The 21,753-nt window shown below is 42.3% G+C and overlaps 1 protein-coding gene across 3 annotated transcripts in view; it reads right to left on the bottom strand.

Annotated features, from left to right (window-relative positions):
* The window catches only part of RNF180 (ring finger protein 180), a 136,159-nt gene that overhangs the window by 90,211 nt on the left and 24,195 nt on the right, over positions 1-21,753 (bottom strand). For all 3 annotated transcript variants that reach the window (XM_077816918.1, XM_077816919.1, XM_077816920.1), the window contains one exon: positions 19,682-20,647. In XM_077816918.1, coding sequence (XP_077673044.1) covers positions 19,682-20,647 — 966 coding nt within the window. The remainder of the gene's footprint in view (positions 1-19,681; positions 20,648-21,753) is intronic.

The following is a 21,753-nucleotide window of genomic DNA, read 5'->3' as shown; positions in this document are numbered from 1 at the left end:
CTTTTCCCCATAAAAAGGATCCTAAATCATGCAATAAACCCATCCCACAAATATGCCCCACCTACTTTGTTAGGGTAATCACAAAGGAGCAGCCTTAACACCTCCGTCTTAACTGAGGATGGTGCCCTTGTCCAGCTCATTGCTTTCAGCTCACCCCCCACTCCTCCCTGTGTTTTGTCCCCCATACTCTGCTAATGCCCCCATGGACCTGTGGGTGGCACCTGACCTATCTCCTGGCCCATTCCCCCACTACGATCTTCCCTTATTGCTCTGTCAAAAATGGGCTATATGGGTCCCAAAGCACATTTTGCAAGCATATCTGAATTTGCAGATGCTATGAAAACAACCACTTTCATTGAATGCCCAGCAAATGTCATTGTGCGCCTCAGGCCTCTGCTGGGCTTGCTGTGGAATGAACAGGCCACTGGACTCTGGGTCCTCATGGTGTTATCCATTCCAACCCCAGCGTATGATGTGGTATGTCCCACCGGATCCCAGTTTGTGTTGTCGCCCTCAATCTAAACTGTTCCTCATAATTAAACCAAGACATGCCCCCAATATATTATATATAATCATCTGATTATAACCATATATATAAACAATGCTGGGCTTCTGTCTGGGTAAGCCGCTGCAATAACTCCTGTATAGATCAGGAAGGCAGCCTCCCAACTTTCCCCATGCTCTAGCTACCCTTGGCTGCTCAGGCATTTCATTGTCCTGCTTGCTCTGTCCTGGCTTACTGTCTGTTAGCATCTCCCTGTGCAACAATGATAATATGTCTACATAATCACCTCTCAAAATTTTATCCCTAGTGCTACTGACCAGGTGAACTCCCATTAGGTCAGCAACCCTATCATACTGATGACTGACTGTTGGGGAACCCTCAGGGCCTTGTTGCCTCCCCCTGCAGTAACCGTTGGGGCAGCAACTCTATCTCAAAAATGTACAGTCTCTGTTAATGGGTGATTCGAAAGATGCCCAGAAATCTCTCCCCATTAGGGGCTCCCATCCTCTAGCGAGGGGTCGATGCCACCTATCACATGTCTCCCAAACTCGGGAATGTGCTGGGCTTCCATTACTGGGCTCCCCCTTCCCGAACCCACATCCACGGGTGCTCCCAGCTGCTGCAATAACTGCAGGTTAGCTTGCAGCAGCTGTGTAATATCATTAGCATCCACAAAAGGTGTGTGTACCCCAGACAGCTCTAAGGATTCCCAATCCTCCCCAGGCCTATTTATTTCTCTGCTAAGTCCAACCTCCTCCTCCCCACATAAGTGCCCCAAGGGGGAAAGTGAGCCAGATCCCTGAACCCCACTGAGGTCCCCCCTACAGACACCCATTGCCGCATTGGGTGGCAACGGCTCACCTACACACCCTGCCCGTGCAAGCTCCATCTGGTGCTGATCAAACTCGCCTCTGCCAGCAGTAGTGCCCGTCTCTCCTGCAATTTGTTGAACCAAATGTGCTGGCTCTTGGGCAACTCACTACACCCAGCAAGCCCTGCAGTGCTGAGGAAACAATCTGAAAAGCAACTGCCTGGGATCAATTCTCTGGTGCCTGTCCCACCTGCAAACACAGTCAGCTCACCCACAAGCGTGTTTGTTTCTCCTGGAGGGGACTCCCTTTGAAAAACCAACAGACCACCCTGAGATCCTCCAACCCCCATCTAGCCCTTGCCCAAGGGGTGAGGATCCCACCGCCTGGTCCTCCATGGCCTCTCTAGCCCCACTCAGTTTATCCTGTGCTGGGTTTGAAAATCCCTCCCCTCCCTGTTCTAGCACTTCTGCTATGCCTAGCTGGAAGGGGGAAGCCATCCTACCCCTTGCTCTGGCTTGAAGCAAAGCCTGAAACCCAATCCCTCTCACCTTCTCCCACAGCCTGCCTGCTACAGCCGCCATGGGCTGGGTTGGGGTCCTTTCCCCGTCCCTGCTGATCTGATACAGCTCTGAGCTCTTTCACTAACTGACTCCTCTTCCCCTTCTGTTCCCACCCGCTTTGCCCTCTGTGGTCTGGAGGCGGGGGGGGGGAGGGGAATTCCATCCCCTTTCCCCACTCTCAACGTCCTGTTCCCACGTGGCATCATGCACGCTGCAGAGCTGGAGTCCTTGCTGCTCCATGCTGCAGCTCTGCTTGGTCTGGGTGAACGAGGGCTTCTCCCGCCCAGCTTGCACCTATATAATCTTCCCTTTCTTCTGGTCACCTGGGGTATGAGTGAGCATCCCCACATTCACCCACAGTGTGTGCAGCAACCTCTGTGCTTCTCTACCCCTTTAGGAGGTATACCCATTTCCCTGGCAAGCCAGACAACGTTCCCCACATGACTGAGCGGTGTGGACATTCTATGCTCAACTTGGCTCTCCAAACGTAAAACAAAATTGTTTTTTGTTGGGGAGGAAGGTATCTCCTGACCACTACAAGAATTAAAGATCTCAACAAATTTTCTAAGGACTTCCTTCATGTTCATGCAGTATTGCTACTGAGTTCCTGCTCTCTATTACACTCCTATGCAGTCCAGATTTTAGCTCTGAAGGCCCTTGTTACATTTATTCAGTACCTACCACGTTACTAAAAAGTATTAAAACTCTAAAATACATTAGTTGCTTATTTTCTGCTTAAAAACATAAAATAATTGTTTCCAATACTTAATGCTTCCACAAATCAGAGGTATACAATATTCACTTAAAACATTTCTTGAACCCTAAACCAGTGGTTCTCAACCAGGGATAGACATACCCCTGAGGGTTTGCAGAGGTCTTCTAGGGGGTACATCAACTCATCTAAATGGTTGCCTACTTTTACAACAGGCTACATAAAAAGCACTAGTGAAGTCAGTACAAACTAAAATTTCATACAATGATTTGTTTATACTGCTCTATATACACAATACACTGAAATGTAGGTATAATATTTATAGTCCAATTGGTTTATTTTATAATTATATTGTAAAAATGAGACAGTGAGCAATTTGTCAGAAATAGTGTGCTGTGACACTTTTGTATTTTTATGTCTAAGTTTGTAAGCAAGTAGTTTTTAAATGAGGTGAAACTTGGGGCACACAAGACAAATCAGACTCCTGAAACGGCTACAGTAGTCTGGAAATGTTGACAGCCACTGCCCTAAACTCTTCATCAACACTACCTTGGACAAACAGCAATGAGTCAGCAAATATGTCACTCATAAACTGCCTGACTTCAAAGCTGACTGCCATTAATGAAATATATGCTGATATCAAAGAACTTTGGTAAGGCCCCAAAAAATCTTAGTTTCTTCCTTGACTCATTTATGTCCAGCAAGATCTCAGGCTCTCCAAGGATGGGAAAGGTGGTAGATGATGGAGTCTTCTACCCAACCTGTGCAGTGCTGGCCACAACTGCAATATTTGTGCTATTCTGGTGACAAGAGCAGCAGCGTGTTAGCAATGCTAAACTAGCCCAGAAAGGGGCAGCAAGGAAACAGGGCCATTGCAGACAGCAAATGTGGCCTGCCACAGCGAGGAGCACACAGTGCAACCCCCCAAGAGGTGAGCATACACTACACAAAAATGCCTTTCAGAGCTCATGCTCTAATGGCGAGACTCCATACCACCTGCACAACTACTGAAAATATATAAATAAGAAATATAACAAAGCCTATAATTGGAATTACACCAGCGGTTCATTTGGCCCACCATTTGAAACAGTAACTCTTGAGAATACTGCAGTTTAACTTCAGAATCTCACATCAAAAAAACAAAAACAAGATATACAAAGAAGCCACACATGTATGTATTCAAAGACATATTATCTCAGTCTTTGAATGTTCCACTTACCTCATGGATTTCAAGCCATGGCTTCATTTTTGTGAATGGAATTTTGTTTATGAAATATTATGCATACACACTTGTAACTTGTTTGGAGAAAGTATACATGAATCGTGTGTACAAAATTATGCCTACAAAAACAGAGCCCAGATCTGAAAACCAAGCCTCAAAACAAAGAAAAATTATTCAAAATGATTTCTCATAAATTATATACTACTGAGAACAGTAACATTCATTAGTTGGCACACAATCAAATTACAAGTACTTCTGCAAAAACACTCTTTCTACAAATTCATTTAGTACTGCAGATTTTCTTTTTACCATCTGTTGAGCTCTTTTCTCCACTTATAACAACTCTGTTCTATATGCAAGAAGCGTGCAGTGCCTCCTAAATTATAAAGGGTCACAGAAAAAAGAACCTATTCCCAGAGCCAAAGAGAAAACTATTACTGACCAAAAATGTATGCTCTTAAAGTTTGCAAGTCCCTTTTTAAAATCAAGCTGCTTCTTTTGAAGCCCACTCCTATGAAGTGCCAAGTGTCCCAACTCCCATTTACTTCAATAGGAGTTGAGGATGCTCAGCACCATATAAGATTAGAACATTTTGCCAAATTTTATACCATGGCCTAATCCCAAACAATGTTTGAAAAAGGGAATTTTCCCGGGTCCATGTTTGACTTTTAAACAAGCGTGTATAAAATATACCAGAATACTACCCTCTAACTCTATTTGTGAAAGATGAACAGTTTGGGGGAGGTCCTAAAGGGTTGTGTCCTTTCTAAATAAAAGACTCTTCTGACATCTAGGGTAGGACAAGCAGCTTCCTCTCTAATTTGGAGATGTTTCTGGTACAAACTGGAAGCTTAGCAACCTGGTTAATGTGGAAGTCTGAGGTGACCGTAGGTAAAAGGCAGGGCTATGTCCAGAAAGATACATTTTCATTATAAAAGGTGGCGTAGGGAGGGTCAGCCATTAAAGCTCCTGATTCTCGAAATCTCCTAGCAGAGGTGATAGGCTCTAAGAATGCAATTTTCATGGAGAGGTATAGAAGTGGACACACTTAACAAGAGGTTCGAAGGGAGGCCTTATCAGGGAATTAAGGACCAAATGTAAATCCCATGACAGACTAAGGTTGTCTAGAATGGAAGAAAAGGTTTGATAATCCTTTAATAAATTGAGAGGCGGTGGGGTGCACGAAGACTGAGAGCCCTATGACTATGGAGTGGAAAGCTGTAATTGCTGCTGGATGAACTCTAACAGAACTCAGAGACAGCCCAGAGTTCTTCAAATTCAGAAGGTAATCCAATACATCAGACAGGGAGAGTCAACAGGAGAGAGGTGTTGTTCAAAACATCAGCGATGGAACCTCTTCCTCTTTTGCAGGTATGTCTTTCCAGTTGCTTATTTTCTAATGCTGAGCAAAAATTGATCTTGCTTTTCCCTGGCAATTTATATAGTATTTGGGGGCTCTGGTGTCTGTCAATATTCTTACAGATCGGCCTTTGATCACAGGTAGGAACTGTTTACAGACCTATCTGACTGCTCTGAGTTCCAGTAAGTTGATGTGAAGAATGGATTAATGAGTGGACAATTGGACTTTGACAATGAGCTCCCCATCCTACAAGAGACACGTCTGTCACTTGTCCAGAGGGAGATGGGGGAGTGAAGGAAAGTCTGGAACATACTTTGACTGGGTTCTTTCACTAACTGAGGGAACCTAGATCCTCCTGTAGAATCAATACTAACTTGCCATGATGGTGTTTACTGGGGCTGTAAACAGTCCTGAGCCAAACCTGGAAGAGATGAAGGTGTAACCTGGTGTGTAGTGTCAAAGGTACATGCTGCCATATGGCCTAGGAGTGGCAAATACATTCTGGCTGTTGTCTGAGGACTCATTTCAACCCAAGAAATGAGGTCTGTTAGTGCTATAAACCAGTCCATCGGTAAGTAAGCCCTGAATATTGTGGAGTCTATGACAGCTCCAATGAACTATACATTGGACTGGTGCAAAGTGGACTTTTTTCTGTAAAGCTGAAGTCCAAGCATGTCAAATAGAGTTATGGCCTTTCTCACTGCAATGTGAACTTTGCTGTAAGAGGGGGCCTTGAGAAATCAATCGTCAAGACAGGGGAAGACAACTATTCTCCATTGACGTTGCTGAGCAGCTACAACCGCTAAAACTTTTGTAAAGTTGCTGGGGGTGGTGGAGAGTGCAAAGGGGGAACAATTGATATTGAAAGTGCTCCTGGCTAACTCCCTTCATTCTTGCAGCTGATTATCTATGTGGATGGTAAGGTCCACAAAAGTGTCTAGCTCTGTAGGGATCTCTACGAGGCCAGTTCATCTTTGATTTCTTCCTGTAAGCCCCATCAGAACAGGTACACCTGCACCTCTTGGTTCCACTTTGTATCTGCTGTGAGGGCAGCCTTGGCCATTCAAGCTCAGTGTGGGTCATCGAAGATGGCTGACTTTGACTGAAGAAAAGCATCGCAGTTCAACAGTGCTGAGATATGGCCTTCCAGCAAGAAGGAGGCCCAGTCTAATGCATCTCCTGTAGGCAGGCTGATTACCAAGGCCACCTTGGGAACACATGAGAAACAGAAAGTGACATTGGTTCATGAAACCCAGAACTGCTGGCAGTTCCCTTCGAACTATTTGGGCAAGATTCTGCAGGCTGTGTTTGAAGCACAGTATTCTCAATACAGAACTGCCCCATTTTCTCCTGCAGCTGCTGGTTGTCAGAGGTCAGCTGCACAATTTGGGCCTGCAGTGCTTGATTATCCACTTGAAGGCTGAGGGCCCATTTAGGAGAGTCTGAAGTTTCTGATGGCCGCAGTGGTGCTGCTGGGTCTATCCTTCTTGTACCAGGCTCAGCCCTGCAGAGTTATTGTGGTCCTAAAAAGCTGTCACTGGGTCGCAGTCGACCAGACCTAGTACTCAGAGCCAGAATCGTGAGTCAAGAACTGGCTGGGTCAGGATACCGGGCAGTCTGACATAAGAGAAAGTGGAGATGAGAACCACATGTCAGATGCCAGGGTTCATGCTCAGTCGGGATGCCAGGAAATCAAGCTGCAGGAGCCGGATGCACAAAGCACAGTCCAGAGCAGGGTGTAGCCCAGTTGTCCAGACAGCTTCCTGCTTTTGCTGCAGGCTTAAGTACAGCCAGCAGCCAATCCGCTGCTCTGGGACTCTGCCAACTGGATATCAAGGGCAGACCTCACCCTGGGGCTGGGCTTTGTAGGTCCCAGGTAAGCAATTGTCAAAAGGCTGCCAGGTGGAGGGTTGGAGTGTGGCTGCTCCCATAAATCCTACGGACCCAGGTCCAAGACATGTTGGCCATGGCAACTGGGAAGTGAATGGGATGAGACATCTATGCTGTTTGTCACTTGCTAAATTTTCTCCTTTTTGCAGGAGTGCAAATTCCAAGAGATTGGAGGGAAGTCCTGGAATCTTTTTTAAGAGTGCAAGGACTCATCAGTGGATTCATTGAATAGTTTGGATCTGTCAAAGGAGAGATCCCAACAGTATTGTGGACTCTCTCAGGATCCCCAATGACTGACATCGAGAAACACAGCACATAACAATTGCTGTTGACACTGAGCATGCTGCAATGTAAGCTGCTTCCAGGGATGCTGGAAGAGAAGTCCTCACTAACAACTGGCCTGGACTGATGGTAGCCTGAAATTGCTCCAGTTGTTCTTGTGGCAGACGGTCAATAAAGGTTCCCATAGTTGGTGTAGTTATATTTTGTAATCAGGAATTGATACTTGGTGATTCTAAATTGTAGTGAAGCAGAAGAATAACTTTTGTGGCCAAACAAATCTAACCTCTTTTGGTCCTTATCATGAGAGGTGAATCTTAGAGTGCTGTTGCCCATTACATTCATTGACTGCATTAACTACCAAGAAGCATGAGGTTGAATACAGGAACTCTGATCCCTTAAGGGAAACACAGTAGTTTTTATTAGCTCTCTTGCAGTCGAGGGTATGGTAGCTGGACTCTGTCAAATTGTCTTTTCAAGTTCAAGCAGAACCTTGTTTGTAGGCAGAGTTATCTTACCAGTGGAGGCAGTGTGAAGGATGTTAATCAGTTTATGCTGAAACTCATTAATCTCTTCCAACAAGATCTGGAGAGAATCTGCAATATCATGAGATCCTGATATTGCCTAAAATCATGCATGTCTGAGTGGGATCATGGCATCACAGCATCATCAGGTGAGGAGAAAGAGATTAGTGTCAGAGGCTGATAAAAAGCTACATCTATCTCCTGACCCTCACAAGATTCCTTTTGAGGAGGTGACCGATAGCAGAGATCTGGTGCCTCTGAGGCTCCCTGTGAGTGTAGCTAGAAGCTCAGGAGAACTGTTCCCTACAGATAGCCCATGCAACCCAGAATGACCAATCATAGGTTCATATGGGAAGGGAGGGGCACACAGGAATGCTCAGACCAGGAGGAGCAAGGGGTGGCCTGTGCCTTGAGGATTCCCTTATGGAGAGGGTGTTGGGAGAGGCAGCTCTGGACCGGTAATCGAGTGACTCCTGAGCAGAAATCTGGCAGTCAGAGGAGCTCCCTTATTGTAATCTGATGACGGAGAGGGCAGACGATCATGAATTTGGGACAGGGAGTCTACCCATTTGAGTGGGCACCAGAAAGCATGTGTGTCAGGGAATGGTTCAGTACCAGCAAGAAACGAGAGTCCAATACCAAGAGTCTTTCAGTACCCATCAGTAGAAGTGATTCTGGTTCATCCAAAATGACCAAATTTTTGGATTGTCATCCTGAGTCCCAGTCCAACATCTTAACTACAAGACCATCTTGCCGAGGTTTGCATTTTAAAAGCTGTCATAATTTCTCATCTACCTGTTTAAGCTGAGTTTAAATGAACATTAGTAGCATAATGAAAATTAACCTTTTAAAAAGTGATCATCATGTATCTTTGTAAGACAGATACTTTTTAGCTTCTATATATTACCGAAGAGATACAAAAACACACATCAGTTGTCAAGTTATAAATTAAAGCCAAGAGCCCAACACCCTTCCGTGACCTGAGTTTCAATGATCCTTTCCAATGAGATGCTGTAAATTCTAAACAAGCCATATATTCTTTCTGTAACTAAAGAACTGTAAAACCAAATAAAACCAAATTTAAAGAAAGGCAAAAAGACACTCCCCTGGCTCAGCCCTTTTAACTATTTTATCACAAGCTTCAGGCCAGGGCACACTTTCAGTATAAGCACATATGTAACAAGATCCTTACTAAAGACATCTTATAATAGAAATGCTGGCAGATTCTTGGCTATAAGAAGCACCACCGTTATTCTTAAAACATATGATTGTTAGAAGTAAACACTAACTGTTGTACTCTATCACCTTTCTAACAATATATAGTACTGTACCAAACCGGTTTCCTGAACTATACTGTATGCTGTTCTTTGATAGAAGTTAACAGTTTTCCATCATTTTGCAGTTAGAGGAAGTTTGGTGCCCCCTGCTGTTAAAAAAACACAGTTTAGCCATTACATCTCATTCCATGCAGTCCTCTATAGAACTCTCTATATAGACTACTTATGATTTAAGGCTGATGAATTTTAACACAATTATAAACACTGTAACATGTACCTTGTTATAACACACAATATGTACTGATATAGTCTGTCTTACCACAATAGCTGGCAGTGATACCTCCAAGCCGTATGCACATTACGTACCACTCAGGTTTGGCCCTGCAGTCCCTCTGTCATGGGACCAAAACTGAGTGAGTAGCATTGGAACCCCTGTATTCACGGTGGGGTAGGGGGAAGAAGGGTGTCAGCATTGTTCAGGTCTGGCCCTGCAGCCACAGGGTTAAACCTGAGCGGGCACACTGGCAGTAGGGCAGCCAGCACTGCTACTTTTCACCACAGCTGTGGGGCCAGCTTCTGCATGAGGGCTCTCTCCTGGAGGCCTACCCAGCCTTGCCCCGCTTTCAGCAACCTGTGGCCTCCTCCAGAATGAGGAGTGACACGGCACCTGGGTAGGATGGGCTGGAAGGCAGGGGCTGAGTGTGGCAAGGATCAGACAGGCGAGGTGCTGGGGCCAGCGGCTGCAGTGGGGATGGCTCCACAGGGACTGACACAGTGTACCACAGGAAAAATTCACTTGCCTTCAAGAGGCTAAACCCAGAGAATAAACCTCCGCATTTACAGATGAATTTGTCCAAAGTCTGAAAATATATCCTCTCTCTCTCTCTCAAGCTGACAGTGGGAGGAAAAGGTTGAATTAAAAATAAATAAAAATGAAACACACAATATACTTGTATAGAGAAGGATTAGGATAAATTCACCTCACATCAGGAAAAAGTCCTACACAGAGACTCCCACAAAGAGCACTGCAGTGAGATGTTCCCGATCTAACCTCTTTCAATCAACCCCCTATAAGCTTATGCACTTTCATTTTTGTGAATTTTTATCATCTGATTGCTAAGTGTGTGGTGACAAGCAAGCTGAAAATCATGGCACTGAGACACCACAGAACAATTCATTGTTCAAAACACCAGTCCACTTGTGACACTACACACATTCTCTGGTCCTAACTAGGATGGTACAAAGTGGAGTGACATGGTAGGGTCAGTGAAGGAAGCCTAGGAAGAAAGGCCAGGTTCCCAGATTAACTGGGGGTAGGGGGTGTCATGGAAAGAGGTCTGGTGGTAAGGAGGGAGGATTTTCTTTTGTGACACGTCAGACGAGGTCATGTACTTCTGTAAGTGTGGTTTGCACTTCTGTGTCCATACTCTTACGGGAAGGTGATATCACAGGGGCAGGGGTGTGATGACTGCACAGCTTTCCATATGTGCTTAGAGAACCTGAAAAGCACATTTTATAAATGATAGTTTAAATATTCCACACATAAGACTAGCCTTAATGCAACATTAAGGTTGAGAAATCAAGCACTCTGAAGTCAGAAAATACAGAACTAAGATTTCAGAGTGGTAGGCGTGTTAGTGTGTATCAGCAAAAAGAATAAGGAGTACTTGTGGCACCTTAGAGAGTAACCAATTTATTTGGGCATAAGCTTTCGTGGGCTAAACCCCACTTCATCAGATGCATGCTGTGGAAAATACAGTAGGAAGATGTGTGTGTGTGTATATATATATACACACACACACACACACACACACACAGACAACATGAAAATGGGGGGTGCCATACCAACTCTAATGAGACTAATCAATTAAGGTGCGCTAAAGCAGGAGAAAAAAACTTTTGTAGTGATAATCAGGACGGCCCATTTCAAACAGTTGACAAGAAGGTATGAGGACCAGTAGGGAAAAAATTAGCATGGGGAAATAGTTTTTAGTTTGTGTAATGACCCATCCACTCCCAGTCTTTATTCAAGCCTAATTTAATGGTGTCCAGTTTGCAAATTAATTCCAGTTCTGCAGTTTCTTGTTGGAGTCTGTTTCTGAAGTTTTTTTGTTGAAGAATTGTGACTTTTAGGTCTGTAATTGAGTGTCCAGGGAGGTTGAAGTATTCTCAGACTGCTTTTTTAAAGGTTCTAATTCTTGATGTCTGATTTGTGTCTATTTATTCTTTTGCGTAGCGACTGTCCGGTTTGGCCAATGTACGTGGCAGAGGGGCATTGCTGGCACATGATGTCATACATTACACTGGTAGATGTGCAGGTGAATGAGCCCCTGATAGTGTGGCTGATGTGATTAGATCCTATGATGGTGTCCCCTGAATGGATATGTGGACAGAGTTGGCAACAGGCTTTGTTGCAAGGACAGGCTCCTGGGTTAGCGTTTTTGTTGTGTGGTCAGGGGCGGCCCATCCATATAGAGGCAAGGAGGCAAACTAGGCGGTCACATAAGGTACCAAGTTAAATGGGGCGCCAAATTTGTGGAAAAAAATCTAATTTAAAAAAAAATGAAAAAAAATTGAAAAAGATGAAAAAAACACAAATAAAATAACAAAGATGTCATTATTTCAATTCCCATGCACGTTTGGAGGGAATGAATTATAATTCATTTCTTTACATTTATCAGAATTTATTAATGTCAAATCTTTTATTTACTGCAAAATAAATAATATTTTAGCAAAAAAAAATTTTTCAGTTTGCGACATAGGGTCAAGATGACCCACTCCGCAATTTTGATAAGCAATAACTCAGCCACAATGAAACATATCCACCAGCAGCAAGAGCTGCAGTGCTAGTGACACCTAACTCGAATGTACATCAAGGTCACATAGCCGGAAATTCATGTAGAGCGGAGAGTCGGCATTGACTACAGATTTGCGTAGTGAGCTTTAGGCTTTCTCAAGACGACTTAAGAAACATTCCACTCCTGAAGAAGTACTGAAGTTTGTTTGTGAAAATAAACTCACAGACAGTTTTCCAAACATTTTTATAGCTCTACTCATTCTTTTAACTTTGCCAGTTTCCGTTGCTAGTGGGGAACATAGCTTCTCAAAGTTAAAATTGATAAAAACGTATCTGCATTCAACAATGGTGCAACAGAGACTTGTTGGACTTGCCACAATGTCAATAGAGCATGAAATAGCTCGAAAACTGGATCTAAAAGAACTAGTGACTGAATTTTCAAAACTTAAAGCAAGAAAAGTCATGTTTTAAGAGCACAGAGTGTTTTTTATTCAGAGTGTTTTGTAAATACAGGTTAAAGTTCATTGAAGAGTTTTTTCTTATTTCTTTCCATATTGGATGTGGTGGTAATGGCAGTTAAAGCAGGATAGCGTAATGGATTATTTTGGATTTCTAGTAATAAAAATTATAATTAACATTTTTAATGCATTTTTATTTGAAATTGGACTAAAATATCAACTAGCTGTTGTGTACAAAACTATTCTGAAAATTTCGCATTTCTATTTTATCTGATCTCAGAAACATTGGTTGGACAGACGGGTAGACAAACCAAATAATTAAGTCTCTGTTTAAAAAAAAACAAAACGCTTAAAAAACATTAAAAGGAAAAAAGGGGTAAAATGTTTCCCAGTTTACCAAAAACCTCAGCCTATATCTGCCCTTGAGGTTTGGGGGTGGGAGCGCCGATGGCATGGTTCGCCGAGGGCACCAGTTGCTGGCAGCTAGTCTAGGGCTGCCCCTGTGTGTGGTTGCTGGTGAATATTTGCTTCAGGTTGGGGGGCTGTCTGTAAGCGAGGACTGACCTGTCTTCCAAGATCTGTGAGAGAGAGGGATCGTCTTTCAGGACAGGCTTCCTTCAGGATCGGTTGTAGATCCATTATCGGGGATACTGTCACGGCAAACCTGGTGGCTGAACTTTGTGACTTTGTCCTCACCCATAACTATTTCACATTTGGGGACAATGTATACCTTCAAGTCAACGGCACTGCTATGGGTACCCGCATGGCCCCACAGTATGCCAACATTTTTATGACTGACTTAGAAAAACGCTTCCTTAGCTCTCGTCCCCTAACACCTCTACTCTACTTGCACTACACTGATGACATCTTCAACATCTGGACCCATAGAAAAGAAGCCCTTAAGAAATTCCACCATGATTTCAACAATTTCCATCCCACCATCAACCTCAGCCTGGACCAGTCCACACAAGAGATCTACTTCCTGGACACTACAGTGCTAATAAGCGATGGTCACATAAACACCACCCTATACTGGAAACCTACTGACCGCTATACTTACCTACATGCCTCCAGCTTTCATCCAGACTACATCACACGATCCATTGTCTACAGCCAAGCTCCGAGATACAGCCGCATTTGCTCCAACCCCTCAGACAGAGACAAACACCTACAAGATCTCTATCAAGCATTCTTAAAACTACATTACCCACCTGCTGAAGTGAAGAAACAGATTGACAGAGCCAGAAGAGTACCCAGAAGTCACCTACTACAGGACAGGCCCAACAAAGAAAATAACAGAACGCCACTAGCCGTCATCTTCAGCCCCCAACTAAAACCTCTCCAGGGCATCATCAAGGATCTACAACCTATCCTGAAGGACGATCCCTCACTCTCACAGACAGGCCAGTCCTCGCTTACAGACAGCCCATCAACCCGAAGCAAATACTCACCAGCAACCACACACCACACAACAAAAACACTAACCCAGGAACCTATCCTTCCAGCAAAGCCCATAGCCAACTCTGTCCACATATCTATTCAAGGGACACCACCATAGGACCTAACCACATCAGCCACACTATCAGGGGCTCGTTCACCTGCACATCTACCAATGTGATATATGCCATCATGTGCCAGCAATACACCTCTGCCATGTACATTGGCCAAACCAGACAGTCGCTATGCAAAAGAATGGACACAAATCGGACGTCAAGAATTATAACATTCAAAAACCAGTCAGAGAACACTTCAGCCTCCCTGGACACTCAATTACAGACCTAAAAGTCACAATTCTTCAACAAAAAAACTTCATTTTTTCATGTTGTCTGTATATATCTTCCTACTGTATTTTCCACTGCATGCATCTGACGAAGTGGGTTTTAGCCCACGAAAGCTTATGCCCAAATAAATTTGTTACTCTCTAAGGTGCCACAAGTACTCCTCGTTCTTAGAGCTAAGATTGAAATCTAATTTTTAGTTCTCCCACTCAGCAGATATACCTTTCATTTGGGGTTGAATGAAACATTGTGTACAATTTAAAAAAGTCTTAATATTTTAATGAAATCAGCGTAAATTTAGAAAGGTCAACTCATTTCAAATTAAAATGTTTCATTTGGAAAATGTCAAAATTTTGTTTTTGTTTCAGCCAAACTTGTTGTCCATTCTAATTATAAATGAATGAAAAAATAGAACTATGGATAGCTGGTAGCTTCTCCAACTAAAAAACCAGATTTGCATTCCTTTTTTGGCCCAATCTTGTCCGCTTCTAAAATCTCTAAAAAATAGCAATTTCCATTTCAAGTTTTGATTGTTTAACCTGTAGCAGTAGAAGATTCCTGCCCAAATGTGAGGGTGTTCAAGTGAGGCATTTCTGAGATAAGTGATTTCAGTGGAATGACAGTATCTACAGACAAGTTACTGAAAAGAAATAGCCTCAGCGATGTTAGTGATCAGATTTCAATAATAATTCCCACACTTTCTGAAACAAAATAATTCCATCCCTCTTTCTTTCACATTCACATCAAAGATCTGAAGACCCAGCTGGTAAACTCTGTTATTACAGGTTAAAAACTAAAACTAGGCATCACTTTCTCAAAGCTGTTATGTTAAAACAAAGAAGTGAACATTGCTTGTATCTTTCGAGAAAACTAGAGCACCGAGGGTGAAATCCTGGCTCCACTGACGTCAACTGGAGTTTTGCCATTGACTTCAATGGGACCAGAATTTCATCCTGAGTATCTAGAGTACACATTTTAAATGGCCTCTCCTGCTAAACTCACATAAAAGGTGTGCCAGCTTAAATAAGAAAATTAGCCTTACTGTACATATAAAACTAAACAATTTGTTTTCTGGTGTTATTCTTGTGTCTGTTGCTCCTGTGCTATTTCTGGAGCTCCAGTATTATCTGCATTAGCGCAGCTTGCACTAGCTGATTCAGAAGACTTCGATGTTAATCATACAGAAAGACCACAGGCTTGGTTCAGTGGCAAAGACTCGGACAAGTTTATTGTCAACAAAACACGGTATCAGTACCACGGTTCACTGGTTATAAGCACACGAATGCCTGTATGCCTGTGACAAGGTATCAGCTCATTCAACGTAATGTCCCCTAACCAATACAAAGATGCATCTTCTTCCACTCTCCTTTTATACACTGATACAAACAAATTACATATTACATTCCATATTAGTTACCATCCTCGTACCATGTAACTCATAGTTTGACCAAAACATCCTCATCCATTATCCTGACATCCCAGCATTATCTTTGCGAGGGGTCTGTGTGTTCTTGCAACATCCTCTCAGAAATATGTTTGCTTGGTCAGCTGGTGTTACTATTCTAACAAGGCCTACTTTGGTTTACAGTCTACTTTTGTTCATACTTATAGTCATGTCAGCGGCTCCAGCAAGGCCTACATCTGGTAACTAACAAATAATTTATTCAAGGACATTACAATTTAGGTTTTTCCCAGATTATACTGAACATAACTTCCCAATTAATATTTATCCTGATGCTTACTGAATCTGCTTCCATTTATGTGGCTACAATGACACCATGGGATGCAGACCCCCAACTTTCTGGTGTCCCTGAGGGTGCTCGACCCCTGCTCTGCCCAGGCCCTTGTTGCCTCCATTCTGCCCCCACCCTGTTCTATCCCTTCTCCCAAGCACGCCCCACCCTTGCTCTGCCTCTTCCAGCCCCCATTCCTCCCCCTCTTCCCCCAGTGCCTCCTGCACATCGCTGAACAGCTGATCACTGGCTGGTGGGAGGCGCTGGGGAGGGACGGGGGAGGAACTGATCAGCGGGGCTGCCACTGAGTGATGAGCACCCACTATTTTTTCCCTCAGAGGTGTGATAATCTAGGCTTCAGTCAGGCTTCCATAATACAGATAATCCTTTAAAAATAAAAACTGGTGTTTTCACTGCATCACACTGTAAAATGTTAAATATTAAGATTAAAATTAAAATACTAAATCAAGTTTTGGCTATAATTGAGGACCAATGCCATGCAAAAAACAAACATAACAAAATATGACTAATACCAGCTCAGTTAAAGTAAACATGATTACACATATCGCTAAATACCTTCTTCTGAATTTGTACATTCAATAAGTAGATTTATCATGTGTAACTACATCATCTGATGCATCAAATATATAAATAGAGAGGAATTGGGGAGGTGAGGGTTAAAAAAGGAAAGATAATTTTGTAAATGTATTTCTCCTTCAAGCCCTCAAAGTAGAAAAAAAACAACAAAAAACCACTGCAGAGAGAAACTTAACAGAAATCACTTTTAAAAAGTGTGGTGGCTGTGTAGGTCTTATGTGGTTTTGCACTCTGGAACCTGTGAAATTCCACACATAAAATGTCCTTGTAGCTGCCATTTTGGACTCCTTCCACAGTAGCAATTAAGGCTGAGATTTTTAAAGTTACCTCAGGGACTTGGATACCTAACCTACATGTAAGTTAATGGGAAATGGACACCCAAATCTCCTCAGTTAGCTTTGAAAATCCCACTCAAAGTTTTAAAAGCTTTTTTTCTCTTCATTTTACAGAGGCATTTTAAAGCCAAAACAAAAATTTTAAAATATCACATAATGGCAAGAAATATAAAATTGCAGCTGCAATATGACAGGTCTCATGGGACAGTGCATAATTGTGTGATTTGTCCCATGGCCCACCATAGATACAAGTTGGAACACTGTATTTAATTTAGAAACACAGCAATGGCACCTGCATAGTCATTTGTCCAGAATGATTTTTTCCACTGTGTATCAATTTTGAAATCAATTCATTGATTTTAATATGAGTTTTTGTGGTATTTTAGTGGCTTCATTTACATTGCATTGTAATGAGTCCAAATGACTCATGGACCTAATCCACCTGGAATGAAATTATGCCTATACAATGGTATATATTAAGGGTGAATTACACTTTGTGCAGAGGATTAGTGCAAGGCCTATATACCACTTAAGTCCCCATGAGTAGGGCCTGAGTGGTGCTTAGGCCTTGTGCTGGCATCTGGCAAAGAGGTGAATTTCACTTCAGAGTATAGTATTGTCTTAAATGAAAATCAACACAAAAAAATCTGAAACTACTAAAATTAATATTACGTTTTGTTATCTACTACTAAAAGAGTACTGCCAATTCAAATAGTTTGTTTTGAGTGTAAAATTATGGTATATATAGTGTACCAAATTTAAGCATTATGAAGTTTAAACCAAACAATTATAACTCCTGAAATATTGGGTTTACAGTAGCTTTACATTCCATAGCTGAAATATAGTGGCATGGTGTTGCTACCTAGCATTGTTAAAATTACATACCCCCATAAACACAGCAGTGATTTCTTGAGTAGATACTATTTCTCTGACCTGAACAATACCTATATTTACCTCTTACCAGGCATGTGCTATTTTACTGCTGGAAGTTTTAGAAATCCTGCCTGAATTTTACAATGAGGACATTCTATTAATATTTGTATCACACAGTAGATTATAATTAATCTCATCCCTTCATTTCCTCGGACCTAGCAATAACTTTGTTGTTTGTTAGAATACCTGCTCCTGGTCATTTTGTAAAACATCTCACGCCCACCCTGGCACAACAAAAATAGTTTCACCTTTTAATTCTGTTTTTTCCTTTTATAGTTTCAGTAAATGGAAAACTATAATCGCAATCACACTGCTATTACATAATTTAAAAAAAAATTAATCAGAAAGAGTTTAGTGTAGCTGGACACTTTATTCATCAGTGAGATATTTTCAAGGGAAAAATAGCTAGAATGTAAAGATTACACATGAAAACTAACTTCTTGGGGCTAATTCTCTATTGATTTTCACATTATGTAGTCTTTCATACCTGTGCAAAGCAAGTGTAAAATGTTATCAGATATCAATGGTAAGATTTCACCCCCCTTTGCACATGGGTAAATATCACAAAAGCTGCAAGGCAGCAGAGAATCAGACACCTTTAATTTTTAAAAATTCTTAAAGGCTGTTATCTCTTATATTAAAAATAATCTGTTACTATTGTTATATATAATCTTATAAGAAGTAATAGTTAAATGTAAGTCTTCTGACACAGCTTTTACAAATTTTACCTGTCTGGTCTTTACTTTTGTGAAAAAGTGGGTCAAGCTAACGTTGTAGCCAGGAAATCCTGAGAGTCAGTGCTTTCAGTCTATAAGAACTGGGTTCAAGTTTGCTTTGGTCACATCAAGTAAGTTTTGTGGTATTAGAATCCTACTGCAGATTTGTTTTTACATCATAAAACTACAAGAAATGTGACAGAAACTGACTAGACTAGCAATCTCCATTCATGAAAATGTGGTTCTGTAGTCAAAAAGCAGTCCTGCTGCAGGCAGAGAGAAAATTGAACTGGAAAAACCAAGTATGTATGAAGGTTCCACAACTCTTGTTTTCATGGTGCCTGGCTGTGGACAGCACACCTCTACCCCGATATAACGCGGTCCGATAGAACGCGAATTCGGATAGAACGCTGTAAAGCGGCACTCTGGGAGTAGGGCTGCTTTACCTCGTTATATCCGAATTCATGTTACCGCAAGCGGTTCCTCTGCGCCCCCCCTTACTTGCTGCAGCCCCCTGCCCCAGCTCACCTCCGCTCTGCCTTCTCCCACGAGCAGCCACCGCTCCACTCCTCCCCCCTCCCTTCCAGGCTTGCCACGCCAAACAGCTGATTCAGGGCAAGGCTTGGAGGGAGAAAGGGAGAAGCGGAGTGGTGGCGGCATGCTCAGGGGAGGAGACAGAGGCGAAGCGGAGGTGAGCTGAGGTGCGGGGAGGGCGCGGGGAGGGCCGCAGCAAGCAACTGGGTGGGAGAAGGGCGCAGAGGAACCGCTCGCTGCCCCAGCTCACCTCTGCTTCGCCTCCTCCCCTTAGCACACTGCCACCCCTCCACTTCTCCCCCCCCGACTTCCTTCCTTCCAGGCTTCCCGCGCCAAACAGCTGATTGGCGCGGCAAGGCTAGAAGGGAGGGGGGGAGAAGCGGAGCGGCGGTGGCGCTCTCAGAGGCGGAGGCAGAGCGGACATGAGCTGGGGCAGGGAGCGGTTCCTCTCCCTAACTCGATATAACGTGGTCTCACCTATAAGACGGTAAGATTTTTTGGTTCTCGAGGACCGCGTTATATCAGTGTAGTTGTGTACTATTAATCTTTCACAGGCACTAAAAGGCAAAATTAAAAAAAACAACATCTCTTAAAGCTCCTCTTTTACTGACGCACCAAATTGTACAAGCAAAGCTATGGGTCATTTTTCATACACTCACCTGCTTCTGAAGCCACCTTTCTCGCTTTCTTTGTTTTTTCCTCAAATTCTTCAACTTGCTTCTCTCTCTTTTGCTTAGCTTTTGATTGACAGCAACCAAGGAAAAATTGGCAGGCTGCACAAAATCAACAGATGTGATGTGTTGCTGTCCAATGTCCTCTTCTACAGCAGTCACAGATGAAGAGAGGTCCATCATGAAAGGCAGTTGGTCAGCAGTGGCACTCCCAGAACATTGATCAGAAGCTTCAAAACAGCAGTCACATGCTGTCTCTCTACAGGTTAATGTATTGCAGGAAGTAACTGAAAACTCTTTTGGTAGCTCATCAGTATCAGAATTACACAGGCCCTGAAAGGAATTATTATTTCTACTGGACTCTAATTGCAAGCTACCTCTTGAGTAAATGGATTGTGTTTCATTTTGCCTGTGGTAAATAGGCCCCTTACTGGAAACTCCATACAAACTAGGCAACAAGACAAGTCTCTCTCTGATATTCAAATCCAAACTATGTGTTTTTCTATGACAAGTTTTTCTAGTGCATCTCTCATTCACAGGCCATGAAGCTGAACGACTTTTTTTTTTATTAAACACTTTCAAGTACAGTTTTTTATTGTTCATCTCAAAGCTGGTTGATCTCACCTCCAGGCAAAGTGCTTCTGTTAATCTTCCAGTACCATTCGTGTTTTTGGCCATGTATGAAAGCCCTTGATTTCTGGGTCCCAAAATTCCACCTGTCATGCAGTGCTGTATTTTGTTATTAGAACCAGATGGAAATTTGTAAAGTGACATCTGTTTTACTGATGATCTCGCTAATCTAACTGAACAAGCTGGCTGATAATCAATCCGACTCTTGCAGAGATGTATATTTGCCAACAGGCCACAAGAACATCTTGTATTGCTGACAAAGTTAAACCCTCCCAAACGGGCTCCACAGAATGGGCAGTTCAGTTTTCCAATCATCCACCCTGCCTATAGAAGAAAGAAAAAAAAAAGAATTAATTGTAAATAAAAAAGAAAAACTGATAGATTATTTTTCCTCCAATAAAGGGGTCCACTTTTTATTTTGCAAGTGACAAAAAACAGACTGCACAGTAAAAACAAAACCAAACATAAATCAAACTAGACCTTTGAAAACTGTCCTTTATAAATGGGGGTGGGGGGAGGGTGAGAAACAAAACCTCTAGAAAGACAACACATTTCAAAATACAGCTGCTTAAAAATATTCTTAAATATTTCTAGAAATTTTGTGGATAGAGTGAGGATGGTACTGTATCATTAATAAAACATTAGATTCTTTAAAATGATTAAATCAGTCCACAAAGCTAATTGTGACTTAGCAGGTATAATTTCACAGTTAAGTTTTCTGGGTGTTGATATACCTTTTGCATACCAAACACAGTGGGAAGAGATTTCCCACAAAAATGAATAAAGCTGCACATATCATAGAAATTCAAGAGAGTTATTTTGTACTTTAAGTGACAATGTAAGGTACAAGCACATACACTAAAAATGAGAAATCCATACCAGAACTGGCATCAGTAAAGGTAAGCTGAACACTGTAGGTACTAAAACACATTCTCTAAGCAGTAAGTTTTAACATGGAGTTATTAAGTGAAATTATCAATAATATTTTATCATTATTACGTCACAGCTTCCTTTTTTAAGGGAAATACATACCAAAGCTCCCATCCTGCAAACACTCATGCACATTCATTACTTACGAATGGAGTAGTTCAAATCAATATATTAATTTATTCAATGGAGCTATTTGTAACATACGTTTTAGTGTTTGCAGGATTAAGGCCCAAGTGATTAGACAATATTATAGACATAAGCTAGATATTTCTAACTTAGGAACCTAAAGTTATATTATAGAAGGAGCTGGTAGCACTGCCTATTATTAAGGTTGCCTGACACTTCCCATTATTCAGCCTGTTGCTTATAACTTTGACAAACTTTGGGCAGAAAGTTTCCATAACCAGTGTCTGCCTCAGGCTGAATTGTTTTGGGAAGTTCCAGCCAAAAAGGTATGCCCTTTCAGGGAACAAGGTTAAGGAAAAATAAATTGTTTTGCA

The sequence above is a fragment of the Eretmochelys imbricata genome, chromosome 5 (assembly GCF_965152235.1).
Source record: "Eretmochelys imbricata isolate rEreImb1 chromosome 5, rEreImb1.hap1, whole genome shotgun sequence".
Taxonomy (NCBI): domain Eukaryota; kingdom Metazoa; phylum Chordata; order Testudines; family Cheloniidae; genus Eretmochelys; species Eretmochelys imbricata.
The sequence above is the reverse complement of the archived record's forward strand: the minus strand, read 5'-3'. Positions and strand labels throughout refer to the sequence as shown.